General features: G+C 32.5%; 1 protein-coding gene across 1 annotated transcript; it reads left to right on the plus strand.

Moving 5' to 3' along the window:
- The first annotated feature begins 6 nt into the window (after window positions 1–6).
- LOC132732843 (uncharacterized) lies at window positions 7–6,694 on the plus strand. The gene is made up of 2 exons (XM_060719364.1): window positions 7–366; window positions 5,664–6,694. Exons 1-2 carry the CDS (start codon window positions 102–104, stop codon window positions 5,885–5,887), a joined length of 489 nt encoding a protein of 162 aa, XP_060575347.1. The 5' UTR covers window positions 7–101; the 3' UTR covers window positions 5,888–6,694.
- Window positions 6,695–15,851: the final 9,157 nt, after the last annotated feature.

Consider the following 15,851-nt stretch of genomic DNA (forward strand, 5'->3'; position numbering starts at 1 on the left):
CCCATTTAGTTGAGTTTGACTGTGGCAATGCTTGCCTCATAACAGGTGGTGGCAGGCCACCTTTATGCTTACTATGTAAAAAAGTTGGCCATATTAAAAAAATGTGCCCTAGCTTTTTTAGGAACCAGCCGACAGATGTCCCAGAATCGAAGAATGACCAAGAGGAGCCCAAAAAAGACGAAAGTAACAAAGACAAGACTGAGGGCGAGAAAGAGAATGAGACGAGGAATGATGATGGTACAGGTGATGAGATGAATGATGATAGAACAGATGATGAGATGAATGATATTGAGGTGACGAATGACGAACAACAACAGCAACAGTCGGACAACAGAGGGAAGAAAAGAAGCCAGGACTCAACTGATGGTGAGCTTCAGGATTCTTTTCACAAGAACTTTCCCCCACTAAAGACCAGGAGACCGTCCAAGACTCCCCCCGGCATTTCGGTTTCTAACCCTTTCTCGTTGCTCGACGACGAGGATTCGGATTCACCTTTGGTGATTGATGAATCCCCGGTCGAGTCCGAGAAGTCGGGCGGAGTCTGGGATGGTCACCTTGGTCAGGGGACTTAAATTTTATGTTTCATATTATATTATAGTATACTTACCAATACTTACCTGTTATTTTTCTTCTCATAATGCTGTTTTCTCGTGTTATTGTTTTTTCATTCTCAAATCTGAAAATAGAAATAATTTTGATAAAACATAACTATAATTCTATTTTTTGTCATATACATGTACTAGTCTATAATACGTCCTTTTTTCCTAACATTCCAATCTATAGTTTGGCATTTTTCATTATTTACCGTTTTTTCGCTCACCAAATTTGTATATCTAAACACAGAGCAATAATTTACATGTATTATACTTTCCTGAAATGTACATCAAATACTTTCTTTATCATACATCTAATTATCCGTTTAATTGTTATTTTAACCAAATTGTTTTCATGCCATTTTTCTTGCTGTATGTTCAGTCATGCAAAACCCGATAAATTTTATACAAAGTCTCTTCACAGTTTTCGCGTTTACCTATCCGATAAATCTATTTTCTTGTTTTTCCAATATCGACTGCATAAATGTATAGATACAATAATTACTGCCGTTTTACTTGAATACATATTGAATTTTCGTATTTTTACTGAGATATACGCTAACCTTGACCTTTGGCTCTTCCCTACACAGTTTTTTCCCCTGACCGTAACTCTCTCCTCTTACTACGAAATCATTCAACATTTATTTCCCTTGTTTTATTTTTCTAAATATAGTTTTCATATATATTTTAAAAATACTATAATACACAATGACTGATTTAAACTTATATACTTTAAACATAAATGGATTAAGATCCAATGATAAAATAAATGATCTTAAAATGTTTCTTTCTTCTAGTAATATTGACGTTCTTTGTTTACAAGAAACCCATGTTGATAATTTTAATTTATCTAAATCTATTGAAAAGAGGTTAAACTTAGAGAATAGAATTCTATGGAGTTTTGGTCAAAGCAACAGATGTGGTGTTGCAATTATTTTTATGAATGCCGATATGAAACTTTGTAGTTATCAAGCAGATTTTGACGGCAGATTTATCTATGCTGACTGTCAACTAAATGATAATAAATTTCGTATATGTAATATTTATGCACCTGTTTCAGATACAGAACGTAATGAATTTTTCGAATCTATTTTTCCAAATTTTGTCACTTCTAATAACTTACTGCTTTTAGGAGATTATAATTTTATTTTCGATGCAAACATAGATAAAATAGGTGGTAATCTTGAACGTGGCACTTCTGGTTCTAAAATATTTTCCCAAATTATTAGTAAATTTAAACTTATAGATTCTTTTCGTTCCATTTATCCTAATAAGAGATCAGTCACGTGGTGCAATAATAATAAAAATAATCCAATAGGTTGTAGACTAGATCGGATTTATGTACCTCGCCATTTTAAAGATTTAATACTTAAGTGTGACATTTTACCTTGTTGTTTTTCTGATCATGATTTTGTATTTCTTAAACTTAAATTAAATGAAACAATAACTTTTGGCAAATCATATTGGAAATTAAATAACAGTATTTTAGATGATGAAACTTTTATAGAGAATTTCGAATTTTATTGGCAAATTATTTCAAGAACTGAATGTTATACTTTAGAGTGGTGGGATAAAATGAAATCATTAATTAAAGATTTTTGTATAGACTATAGTAAAAGTAAAAATAAAGAAACTTTTTCAGAAATAAATAAACTTAGATCTCAATATCAAAACACAACTGATTTACTCGAAAAAGAAGAGATTTTATCTAAACTTAAACTTTTAGAAAATAGATTTTCAAAAGGTCAAATTATTAGAAGTAAAACACAGTTAATTGATAGCAATGAAAATCCATCTAAATATTTTTGTAATTTCGAACAGTCCAAAGGTTCTGATAAAACAATTTTCGAAATTAATGATAATGACGAAACTAAAAGTTCATCATTAGATATTTTAGACAGTTTTCGTAATTTTTATAAAAATTTATATACAGAAGAACCTGTTAATTCAGACCTTTCCTCACATTTTTTAAATAATTTACCACAAGTCAATTCATCTGATAATTTACTCCTTAGTAGTCCTATAAATAAATCTGAAATTTTAAATTCTCTTAAACAAATGGATTATACAAAATCTCCTGGTAGTGACGGTCTTTCTTCTTTATTTTACATTAAGTTTTTTCATTTATTTGGCGATGTTTTATTAAAAGTTTTTCAAATTTGTTATGAATCAGGCGAAATGTCTGCTTCCCAAAAGTTGTCTTATATTACGTTAATTTGTAAAGATAAAAATAATTCAAAATTAATGAAAAATTATCGTCCTATATCCCTCTTAAATATTGACCGTAAAGTTTTATCTAAAATATTAACTAATAGGTTATCTAATGTCTTACCAAATATTATAGGTATATCTCAGACATGCTCTATAAAAGGTAGATCTATCTTTGATAATATACATTTACTTAGAAATATTTTTGATTATGTCGAACAAAAAAACTTAAAAGCATGTTTTATTAATTTAGATCAGGAAAAAGCGTTTGATAGGGTTTCGTGGGAATATTTATTTAATATGCTACATTCTTTCGGGTTTAACATTAATTTTATTAATTGGATTAAAGTTTGTATAATGAAAAATACCCAATTCTATTTAAAATTTATTAATCACCTTTATACGGGATTTTTTTCTCATTTTTCGCTTCTTTTCGTAAAGGTTTTTTCTCTTTCTCCTCTTTTAAAATTTTTTTATGTTTAGAGCCCCATTTTGTTTAAAAATTTTCAAAAAAACCCAAAAAATTAAAGGTATAATTTTCCGGTGGTAAATTCGGGTTTTAAATGCCCAATTATTTTGCGAGTTTAAACAAACAAATTCTTACAGATAATTTTTAAATTTAAGGGAAATTTTTTTCAAAAATTTAAATTTATTTCCCAAGTTTCGGGTAAAAAATTTAATTTTTAGGAAATCAAAGGGGTTTTATTTTTGGGAAAATGGAAAAAATGGTCTGACCATCCCTTTTTGGCTTTTTTCTTGGGTTAAAAATTGAAAATTATTGGGTTTTTTTTTTGGGGTAAATTTTTGTTTTCCGAAAAAATTTTTGGCAGGATCGTTTTCTTAAATTTTCTAGAGTATTAAATCTTGTATCGTCAAATTGTTTTTCGTTTAAAGGTAAAAGTACTATTCTAAATTCTTTAGCTTTTTCAAAATTTATTTATTATATTACGGCAGATATTATTCCTGAACACTACTTAATTTTGTTTCAAAGAGCATCTTTTAGATTTATATGGAATTCATCTTTCGAACCTATTTCGAGAAAAACATTATATCTACCTTTTAAAGACGGCGGTTTAAACATTCCTAATATAAAATTAAGATGGTATTCCCTCCTTTTAAAACATTTACAAGATATTATTTCAAATCATTCCCCTCCTTGGTTTTACTTTGCGAAATATTGGATTGGGTTACAATTAAGAAAATTTAATGAATCTTTACATGAAAATAATTTTCCACATAGTGAATCTTGTCCCCCATTTTATAATATGTGTTTAAAAGCTCTATTACATCTTACTGAAAAGATTCCAGATTTTATGTTTAATTCTTTCCCGTCTAAAGTTTTTTATATCTTTTTGTTAGACACAGACTATATGATTAAATGCAAAACTTTATTTCCACAACTTAATTTCAAAAATGTTTTTTCAAATATTTTTTCTAATGCAATTGATCCTGCCCATAAGAATATTTGTTTTAGACTGGTACATGACGTGGTTTATGTAGATTACTATTTGTATTGTAAACGTATATCTAGAAGAAAATTATGCTATTTCTGTAAAAACATCGAAACGGTTTCACACTTATTTATCGAATGTTCTTACTTCAAACCTCTTAATAATATAACTATATATTTACTAAAAACTTTAAGTGAAGATAAAATTAAATTTAGTGAAAAGGTTTTTAGATTTTTTGATTTACCTAAAATCAATAATGATATCAAATACTCATGTTTAATCATTTTATCAATTTCTAGATATATAATTTGGTCTACACGCAATAATGTTAAACACCATAATAAAAAAGTTTCTGAAAGGGCTGTTATTGAAAAGTTTCTGTCTGTTTTAAGATATAGAATATATTTAGATGAAAAACGTTTTAATTCCCTTCACTTTTTAAATATTTGGGCTCAGCATGGTTTCGCATCTTTAAACGAAAATGATATGTCCTTTAATAAAATGTGTTTCATTGATTTTTATATCAGGAAACTTAATTTGAAATTATAATTTTGCTGCTGTTTGTTCTTATCTTTCTCTTTCCAGGATGGTGGCCGTTATCGTCATGATGTGCCTTTAATCCCACCGTCCTGGAAAGGGAGAGAAACTGTACACTAATGTCCGTTACTTGTATACATAAGTTACTTCCCTTTTTATTTTTTCTTATAACTCAAATGATAAATAAGATCTTTTTCTGTTGAATTGCATAAGATAGATTGGCCCAGCTTGCATGCTCTAGTCAGTCTGTCTTATGCAGTTTATATATTTTTTCTCATCAATCAAGTTCATTATAGTTCCTATTTCGATTATTTTTTGTGTATACTCTGTCTGCTGTTTTTGTTTTCTTCTCTTTTCAGGATGATGGCAGTTTGTCTCTTTGGTGTTTATTTACTCCTTCGAGATGGTGGTGTCATCCTGGAAAGGGGAGCGAACTTTGTATATATCTGTATATTGTATCTACATAAAGTATTTTCTTTTCTTTTATTTTGTTTGTGGGGAGCTGTGTGGGACAGATTGAGCCCAGTTTGCACATTTTTGCTTGGTCTGTCTCATATGGTTTTCCCGAAACATTCCATTTTCGCTACGTTTATTTTAAAATATAGCTTTGTTTTCATCATAGCACATACCTGTTTCGTATACAAACATTTAGAGATATCGTGTATATATTTATTTATTTCATAAATCATTATACAATGTAACCCAGTCTAGGGATCATTATTTCATTCATTTATCTCTATATATTATCATTCCCATATCACTCACTTTCATTGTATATGTAACCCAGTTTGGGACCATTACCTCATATCAATCATTTCCTTCATTATTATATATACATGTTTCATCTAAAGTATTTTTCTTTGTATATTTTCAGGTATGTGTGTTTTCATTTATGCGGCTTTGGGATCAGATTTTTTTCTTCTAACCTTTCTTTTTAAAGATAAAGTTATTTTCATATTCAAATTTCTTAGTTACTTTATATTTTACATATATATCACGTTTTGTCGGACGGGGTTCGGCGGTGATTCCTCGGGTCGGCTGTTTTTCTCAGGCTTCGAGACAGTCGGCTGGGGGTGTCATTCGCCGAGGCCCGTCTGAGTCTCACACCTTATTGGTGGCGTAAGGCTTGGGCCTATTTCGCGCCACCCCGAGATTGTGGACTTTACCCACCCAGGATCTCGGGGTTGCGCGATCTGGGGGTTTCTTGTCTTGCGTTGTTACATTGTGAAGAATTTCTATTACTTTTTAACTTTTCTATCTTCTAAAATTATATCAAATGTATCTTCTTCACTTTAAATAAAACGTGATTCAAATTCATTTAACGATTTATTAAATATAAAATACCAAAACTTTATCTTTCGTAATTACTACTAACATATATTGTAAACCCGGTTTCTTTATTTGTACCTTTGAAATACACACGTCTTCTTGATTAAATTTCTAGTTTTATTTGTTAAATTAAATACTATAATAATTGTAAAATGAATAAAATAAAATAAAATGACATACAGTGAAACAGGACATTACAAAAAAAACATTTACTCAGTACTTCTATTTCTTATATTTTGTTGTTCAGTGTTTATGATCTCTCATGCATGTTTGTATGTTCACAAGAATTAGCAAAGCTAATGATTGTGGACATCGGGCATGCATGAGAGTGATATGTATTTATGTGTATTTTGTTGTTAAGGTATCCCATCCATGCTTGACGTCCACGATGGCACGTATTACGCGACATTGTTGATATCAAGCATGCATGGGATTAACGTGTGTTATTAATAAAATTTATTGTTAAAATTCATATGTATATATAGATATATCTGTTAAGTTTTTCTCTTTTAGAACCGGGTCCTACTGCTTTACAGTAGGATTTTTATTTGTATATATATTCTGAATAAATTTATGAAAAAGAAAAAGTTCATCTAACGGGGCTCTTATTTCATGAAATGAAACAGTATAGTACGTTTCTGATTTTTTCGTAAGAGACGGATTTTTTTTTCTTTTTTCTTTTTTTGTTTTCATTTGTATTTTTCTTATATCAACTGTATGAATTAAGATAGAAAGCTACTCTGAAGATTCGTGCACATTTGTTATGAAATTTACTACTTTCGATATTCATGTTTGCTTCAAAACGTTCGCAACGGTTTTGGCATGTCATATCCTCTTACATTCTCGTTTGATCCTCAAGTTGGTTTGTATGCAATATCAAAGTAAAATACATATCCTCTACCGAAAATGCTTAGAACTCGACCTATTCTTGAAGTTAGAGAACATTCCTGCATAACAGTTTTCTGTAGTTTGCAAACGCATGTCAGCAGCGCAGAGCTCAAAATTCCCTTCCGGACACCGTCTCTTACAACGTGACGTGTGCATTAAGCCACAAACTTTACGTTAAAATGACTTTGTTAGTGATACCACTGGACTTACATTTCAATGCTATATTTAATATTTGGCTATTACTGGCTTTTTTGCCGAAACAGATATTGAAATACACACGAAAAAGCTCACTTTTTGTGACAATGATTTGTGCCCGATTGCAATGACTTGCAGTCCTTTTTAAAGCAGGAGATCTTAGCTGTTATGCAAGACACAACATATTATTTTCGGCGGACCATTTCTGACACAGTGATCATTGTTTCCGATCCATTAGCAGCCGTTCCTTGCATCTAAATTTACGTTGAAATACATACGAAAACGCGAACATTTATAAGATACACTTTGTGACAGTCATTTACGCTCGATTGCAATAAATCGCATATATTCTTAACGCAGACGGGGTATTAGCTGTCTAACAAGACATGGCATATAATAATCGGTGAATTATTGCCGTCACTGTGACCATTGTTTCACAACCAGTTGCAGCCGTTCCTTTTCTAAATTTTCGTTACATTTGTGCAGAAAATGGAGATGTCGAAGTAATGGAAACAAGTATATTTTGGCAAGGCAAAACTCATATGTCTTTTATATATGCGAACAACAAATGAACAATATCGAAAAAAAAAAAAAAAAAAAATGCAGACGACAAAATTTTGTCATATGAATTCGCGAAATTAATTATTTGGTAATGTTGTCGAACTAGTAACATATGTGTTTTCTTCTCTGTTTTATTGCCATACCTTTTATCATTAGCAGAGATTACTCATGATTAGTTGTGTAAATTGATCGTCTTTATCATCATCATCATCATCATCATCATCATAATCATCATCATCATCATCATCATAGAACTAGTAACATAATTATGTGTTTTCTTATCTGTTTTATTGTCATACCTTTTATCATTAGCAGTTATTACTCATGATTAGTTGCGTAAATTGATAATCATCAGTATCTTCATCATGATCATCATCATCATCATAGAACTAGTAACATATGTGTTTTCTTATCTGTTTTATTGACATAACTTTTATCACATAACTTTTATCACTAGCAGAGATCACTCATGATTTGTTGTGTACATTGATCATCATAATCATCATCATCATCATCATCATCATCATCATCATCATCATCAACAACATCATCATCATCATCATCATCATCATCATCATCATCATACATATGATTCATCACCAGAATCAATACTATAAAAGTAGACATTATTATTCACTGCTAACATAATTGATCTGTCATAATGGATACGTAAGGCAGTATATCTCAGACAAATCACCAAAAGAATCAACGTTGAACATTTTGGAACAAAGTGTTCTCCGAGTTCTATACATTCACACAAGAATAACATGAAAACAAATCCGCTTATCTCCCGTTGACCACGTTCATTCAGAACCTAATGTAAATGGCGATTACGTCCCTTTAACAGTCGATATCGCAATAAAAAGGCTAATGACGCTGATACAAAAGTCACTATCTGCTGCGCTCTGATTCTATTTCTATCTTCTACAAAATGCCTTTCGATATGACAAAAATAGCAGCACGTTTGGGGGAATTACTTTCTGAGAATAAATGACCACCAGTAACCGTAATGCTGTAATATCTCGTACATTTATATATCACCGGTATTAAAGGGCGTAGGGGGTGTGTATACTGGACCTTTTCTAGAAACAATTCCCTGTTCATCTAACGGGGCTCTTATTTCATGAAATGAAACAGTATAGTACGTTTCTGATTTTTTCGTAAGAGACGGATTTTTTTTTCTTTTTTCTTTTTTTTTTTTCATTTGTATTTTTCTTATATCAACTGTATGAATTAAGATAGAAAGCTACTCTGAAGATTCGTGCACATTTCGTTATGAAATTTACTACTTTCGATATTCATGTTTGCTTCAAAACGTTCGCAACGGTTTTGGCATGTCATATCCTCTTACATTCTCGTTTGATCCGCAAGTTGGTTTGTATGCAATATCAAAGTAAAATACATATCTACTACCGAAAATGCATAGAACTCGACCTATTCTTGACGTTAGAGAACATTCCTGCATAACAGTTTTCTGTAGTTTGCAAACGCATGTCAGCAGCGCAGAGCTCAAAATTCCCTTCCGGACACCGTCTCTTACAACGTGACGTGTGCATTAAGCCACAAACTTTACGTTAAAATGACTTTGTTAGTGATCCCACTGGACTTACATTTCAATGCTATATTTAATATTTGGCTATTACTGGCTTTTTTGCCGAAACAGATATTCAAATACACACGAAAAAGCTCACTTTTTGTGACAATGATTTGTGCCCGATTGCAATGAATTGCAGTCCTTTTTAAAGCAGGAGATCTTAGCTGTTATGCAAGACACAACATATTATTTTCAGCTGACCATTTCTGACACAGTGATCATTGTTTCCGATCCATTAGCAGCCGTTCCTTGCATCTAAATTTACGTTGAAATACATACGAAAACGCGAACATTTATAAGATACACTTTGTGACAGTCATTTACGCTCGATTGCAATAAATCGCATATATTCTTAACGCAGACGGGGTATTAGCTGTCTAACAAGACATGGCATATAATAATCGGTGAATTATTGCCGTCACTGTGACCATTGTTTCACAACCAGTTGCAGCCGTTCCTTTTCTAAATTTTCGTTACATTTGTGCAGAAAATGGAGATGTCGAAGTAATAGAAACAAGTATATTTTGGCAAGGCAAAACTCATATGTCTTTTATATATGTGAACAACAAATGAACAATATCTAAAAAAAAAAAAAAAAAAAAAAATGCAGACGACAAAATTTTGTCATATGAATTCGCGAAATCAATTATTTGGTAATGTTGTCGAACTAGTAACATATGTGTTTTCTTCTCTGTTTTATTGCCATACCTTTTATCATTAGCAGAGATTACTCATGATTAGTTGTGTAAATTGATCGTCTTTATCATCATCATCATCATAATCATCATCATCATCATCATAGAACTAGTAACATAATTATGTGTTTTCTTATCTGTTTTATTGTCCTACCTTTTATCATTAGCAGATATTACTCATCATCATCATAGAACTAGTAACATAATTATGTGTTTTCTTATCTGTTTTATTGTCATACCTTTTATCATTAGCAGATATTACTCATGATTAGTTGCGTAAATTGATCATCATAATCATCATAATCATCATCATCATCATCATCATCATCATCATAGAACTAGTAACATATGTGTTTTCTTATCTGTTTTAGTGTCCTACCTTTTATCACTAGCATAGATCACTCATGATTTGTTGTGTAAATTGATCATCATAATCATCATCATCATCATCATCATCATCATCATCATCATCATCATACATATGATTCATCACCAGAATCAATACTATAAAAGTAGACATTTTTATTCACTGTTAACATAATTGATCTGTCATAATGGATACGTAAGGCAGTATATCTCAGACAAATTACCAAAAGAATCAACGTTGAACATTTTGGAACAAAGTGTTCCCCCGAGTTTTATACATTCACACAAGAATAACATGAAAACAAATTCGCTTATCTCCCGTTGACCACGTTCATTCAGAACCTAATGTAAATGGCGATTACGTCCCTTTAACAGTCGATATCGCAATAAAAAGGCTAATGACGCTGATACAAAAGTCACTATCTGCTGCGCTCTGATTCTATTTCTATCTTCTACAAAATGCCTTTCGATATGACAAAAATAGCAGCACGTTTGGGGGAATTACTTTCTGAGAATAAATGACCACCAGTAACCGTAATGCTGTAATATCTCGTACATTTATATATCACCGGTATTAAAGGGCGTAGGGGGTGTGTATACTGGACCTTTTCTAGAAACAATTCCCTGTTCATCTAACGGGGCTCTTATTTCATGAAATGAAACAGTATAGTACGTTTCTGATTTTTTCGTAAGAGACGGATTTTTTTTTCTTTTTTCTTTCTTTTTTTTTCATTTGTATTTTTCTTATATCAACTGTATGAATTAAGATAGAAAGCTACTCTGAAGATTCGTGCACATTTCGTTATGAAATTTACTACTTTCGATATTCATGTTTGCTTCAAAACGTTCGCAACGGTTTTGGCATGTCATATCCTCTTACATTCTCGTTTGATCCGCAAGTTGGTTTGTATGCAATATCAAAGTAAAATACATATCTACTACCGAAAATGCATAGAACTCGACCTATTCTTGACGTTAGAGAACATTCCTGCATAACAGTTTTCTGTAGTTTGCAAACGCATGTCAGCAGCGCAGAGCTCAAAATTCCCTTCCGGACACCGTCTCTTACAACGTGACGTGTGCATTAAGCCACAAACTTTACCTTAAAATGACTTTGTTAGTGATCCCACTGGACCTTGTTGTTTTCTCGTCTACGGTAAGTATCTTCCCCATTGCCTCTGGTTTTTATTTCTTTGATTACTCCCCACCCCCTCCTCCCGGTCTCCTGTCCCCTTCCCCTTTGTGGGCCTGTTTTTATTTTCTTTGAATTCCTAATCAGTTACAAATTAATTATCATTTAATGATTAACCTGTCCGTGCTCTGTCTTTGCCCTGTCCTGTTTTTGTTTGGGGTCCCCCTGGGCTCCTTGCCGTTGGTTCTTGTTGCTGGGTCATGTGGGGGTTGCGTTCATTGAACGCCGCCTTTCCTTGTTGATCTTGTTTATCATATTTTACATTTCAATGCTATATTTAATATTTGGCTATTACTGGCTTTTTTGCCGAAACAGATATTCAAATACACACGAAAAAGCTCACTTTTGTGAAATGATTTGTGCCCGATTGCAATGAATTGCAGTCCTTTTTAAAGCAGGAGATCTTAGCTGTTATGCAAGACACAACATATTATTTTCGGCGGACCATTTCTGACACAGTGATCATTGTTTCCGATCCATTAGAAGCCGTTCCTTGCATCTAAATTTACGTTGAAATACATACGAAAACGCGAACATTTATAAGATACACTTTGTGACAGTCATTTACGCTCGATTGCAATAAATCGCATATATTCTTAACGCAGACGGGGTATAAGATGTCTAACAAGACATGGCATATAATAATCGGTGAATTATTGCCGTCACTGTAACCATTGTTTCACAACCCTTTTGCAGCCGTTCCTTTTTTAAATTTTCGTTACATTTGTGCAGAAAATGGAGATGTCGAAGTAATAGAAACAAGTATATTTTGGCAAGGCAAAACTCATATGTCTTTTATATATGCGAACAACAAATGAACAATATCTGAAAAAAAAAAAAAAAAAAAAAAATGCAGACGACAAAATTTTGTCATATGAATTCGCGAAATTAATTATTTGGTAATGTTGTCGAACTAGTAACATATGTGTTTTCTTCTCTGTTTTATTGCCATACCTTTTATCATTAGCAGAGATTACTCATGATTAGTTGTGTAAATTGATCGTCTTTATCATCATCATCATCATCATCATCATCATAATCATCATCATCATCATCATCATAGAACTAGTAACATAATTATGTGTTTTCTTATCTGTTTTATTGTCATACCTTTTATCATTAGCAGATATTACTCATGATTAGTTGCGTAAATTGATCATCATAATCATCATCATCATCATCATCATCATCATAGAACTAGTAACATAATTATGTGTTTTCTTATCTGTTTTATTGTCATACCTTTTATCATTAGCAGAGATTACTCATGATTAGTTGTGTAAATTGATCGTCTTTATCATCATCATCATCATAATCATCATCATCATCATCATAGAACTAGTAACATAATTATGTGTTTTCTTATCTGTTTTATTGTCATACCTTTTATCATTAGCAGATATTACTCATGATTAGTTGCGTAAATTGATCATCATCAGTATCATCATCATGATCATCATCATCATAGAACTAGTAACATATGTGTTTTCTTATCTGTTTTATTGACATAACTTTTATCACTAGCAGAGATCACTCATGATTTGTTGTGTACATTGATCATCATCATCATCATCATCATCATCATCATCATCATCATCATACATATGATTCATCACCAGAATCAATACTATAAAAGTAGACATTTTTATTCACTGCTAACATAATTGATCTGTCATAATGGATACGTAAGGCAGTATATCTCAGACAAATCACCAAAAGAATCAACGTTGAACATTTTGGAACAAAGTGTTCCCCCGAGTTTTATACATTCACACAAGAATAACATGAAAACAAATTCGCTTATCTCCCGTTGACCACGTTCATTCAGAACCTAATGTAAATGGCGATTACGTCCCTTTAACAGTCGGTATCGCAATAAAAAGGCTAATGACGCTTATACAAAAGTCACTATCTGCTGCGCTCTGATTCTATTTCTATCTTCTACAAAATGCCTTTCGATATGACAAAAATAGCAGCACGTTTGGGGGAATTACTTTCTGAGAATAAATGACCACCAGTAACCGTAATGCTGTAATATCTCGTACATTTATATATCACCGGTATTATGGGGCGTAGGGGGTGTGTATACTGGACCTTTTCAAGAAACAATTCCCTGTTCATCTAACGGGGCTCTTATTTCATGAAATGAAACAGTATAGTACGTTTCTGATTTTTTCGTAAGAGACGGATTTTTTTCTTTTCTTTTTTTTTTCATTTGTATTTTTCTTATATCAACTGTATGAATTAAGATAGAAAGCTACTCTGAAGATTCGTGCACATTTGTTATGAAATTTACTACTTTCGATATTCATGTTTGCTTCAAAACGTTCGCAACGGTTTTGGCATGTCATATCCTCTTACATTCTCGTTTGATCCGCAAGTTGGTTTGTATGCAATATCAAAGTAAAATACATATCCTCTACCGAAAATGCTTAGAACTCGACCTATTCTTGAAGTTAGAGAACATTCCTGCATAACAGTTTTCTGTAGTTTGCAAACGCATGTCAGCAGCGCAGAGCTCAAAATTCCCTTCCGGACACCGTCTCTTACAACGTGACGTGTGCATTAAAATAGAGTGAAATGAGAATCCCTAAAGAAAGCCCAACACGGCCAAATTAAAAATGCTGCAGGCTAGGTTTGATTGAGCCTGTCCATGGACGGTACTGTCAAGTGCAAACTACCGTCAACGCCCCCTAGCACCGGCTTAAGCAGAATTCAACATTTAACATGAACTGGTAAAATTGCAGTCCTTTTTAAAGCAGAAGATCTTAGCTGTTATGCAAGACACAACATATAATTTCGGCGGACCATTTCTGACACAGTGATCATTGTTTCCGATCCATTAGCAGCCGTTCCTTGCATGTAAATTTACGTTGAAATACATACGAAAACGCGAACATTGATAAGATACACTTTGTGACAGTCAATTATGCTAGATTGCAATGAATCGCATATATTCTTAACGCAAAAATATACACATCTAAATTTTCGTTACATTTGTGCAGAAAATGGAGATGTCGAGGTTATAGAACAAGTATATTTTAGCAAGGCAAAACTCAATTGTCTTTTATATGTGAGAACAACAAATGAACAATATTTAAAAAAAATGCAGACGACAAAATTTTGTCATATGAATTCGCGAAAGCAATTATTTGGTAATGTTGTCGAACCAGTAACATTTGTGTTTTATTATGCTCCCCGAAAAATTTCGGGGGAGCATATAGTCGGCGCCTTGTCCGTCTGTCCGTCCGTCTGTCCGTCCGTTTTCTTGTCCGGAGCATAACTTAAAAACCCTTGGAGATAATTTGCTTAAACTTCATACAGTGGTAGAGGGCATTGAGGGGGAGTGCAGTGTCAAAGAACCATAACTCTATTTTGCCCGGTTTTTGAATTATCTCCCCTTGAAAAATCTTGTCCGGGGCATAACTCTAAAACTACAAGAGCTATCAACATGAAACTTTGTAGGTGAATAGATCTCAATTGGTAGATGTGCAGTGCATAAGAACAATAACTCTTTTTGTCCTAATTTTCGAGTTATTGACCTTTGTTTATTTCAACACTTTGAACTTTGTCCGGAACATAACTCTAAAACTATAAGAGATATCAAAATGAAACATTGTAGGTAGATAGATCTCATTAAGTAGAAGTGCAGTGCAAAAGAACCATAACTCTGTTAAGCCTCATTATTGAATTATCTCCCCTTATAGAAAAATCTTGTCCGGGGCATAACTCTAAAACTATTAGAGATATCATCATGAAACTTTGTAGGTTAATAGATCTCAATGGGTAGATGTGCAGTGCATAAGAACAATAACTCTTCTTGTCATAATTTTGGAGTTATTGCCCTTTGTTAATTTTAACACTGAACCGGAACATAACTCTTACATTTTAAGAGATATCAAGATGAAACATTGTAGGTAGATGGATCTCATTGAGTAACAGTGCAGTGAAAAAAAGAACATAACTCTGTTAAGCCTCATTATTGAATTATCTCCCCTTTTAGAAAAATCTTGTACTGGACATAGCTGTAAAACTATATGAGATATTAACATGAAACTTTGTAGGTAGATGTATCTCAATGGGTAGATGTGCAGTGCATGAGAATCATAACTTTGCCTTGCCTAATTCTGGAGTTATTGCCCTTTGTTTATTTTTACTTTTTGAAGTTGTCCGGAACATAACTCGGAAACCATAAGAGATATCAACAAGAAACTTTGTAAGTTGATAGATAACAGTGATTAG

This window comes from Ruditapes philippinarum, unplaced genomic scaffold (assembly GCF_026571515.1).
Source record: "Ruditapes philippinarum isolate M1 unplaced genomic scaffold, ASM2657151v2 ctg10904_1_1_1_1, whole genome shotgun sequence".
NCBI lineage: Eukaryota > Metazoa > Mollusca > Bivalvia > Venerida > Veneridae > Ruditapes > Ruditapes philippinarum.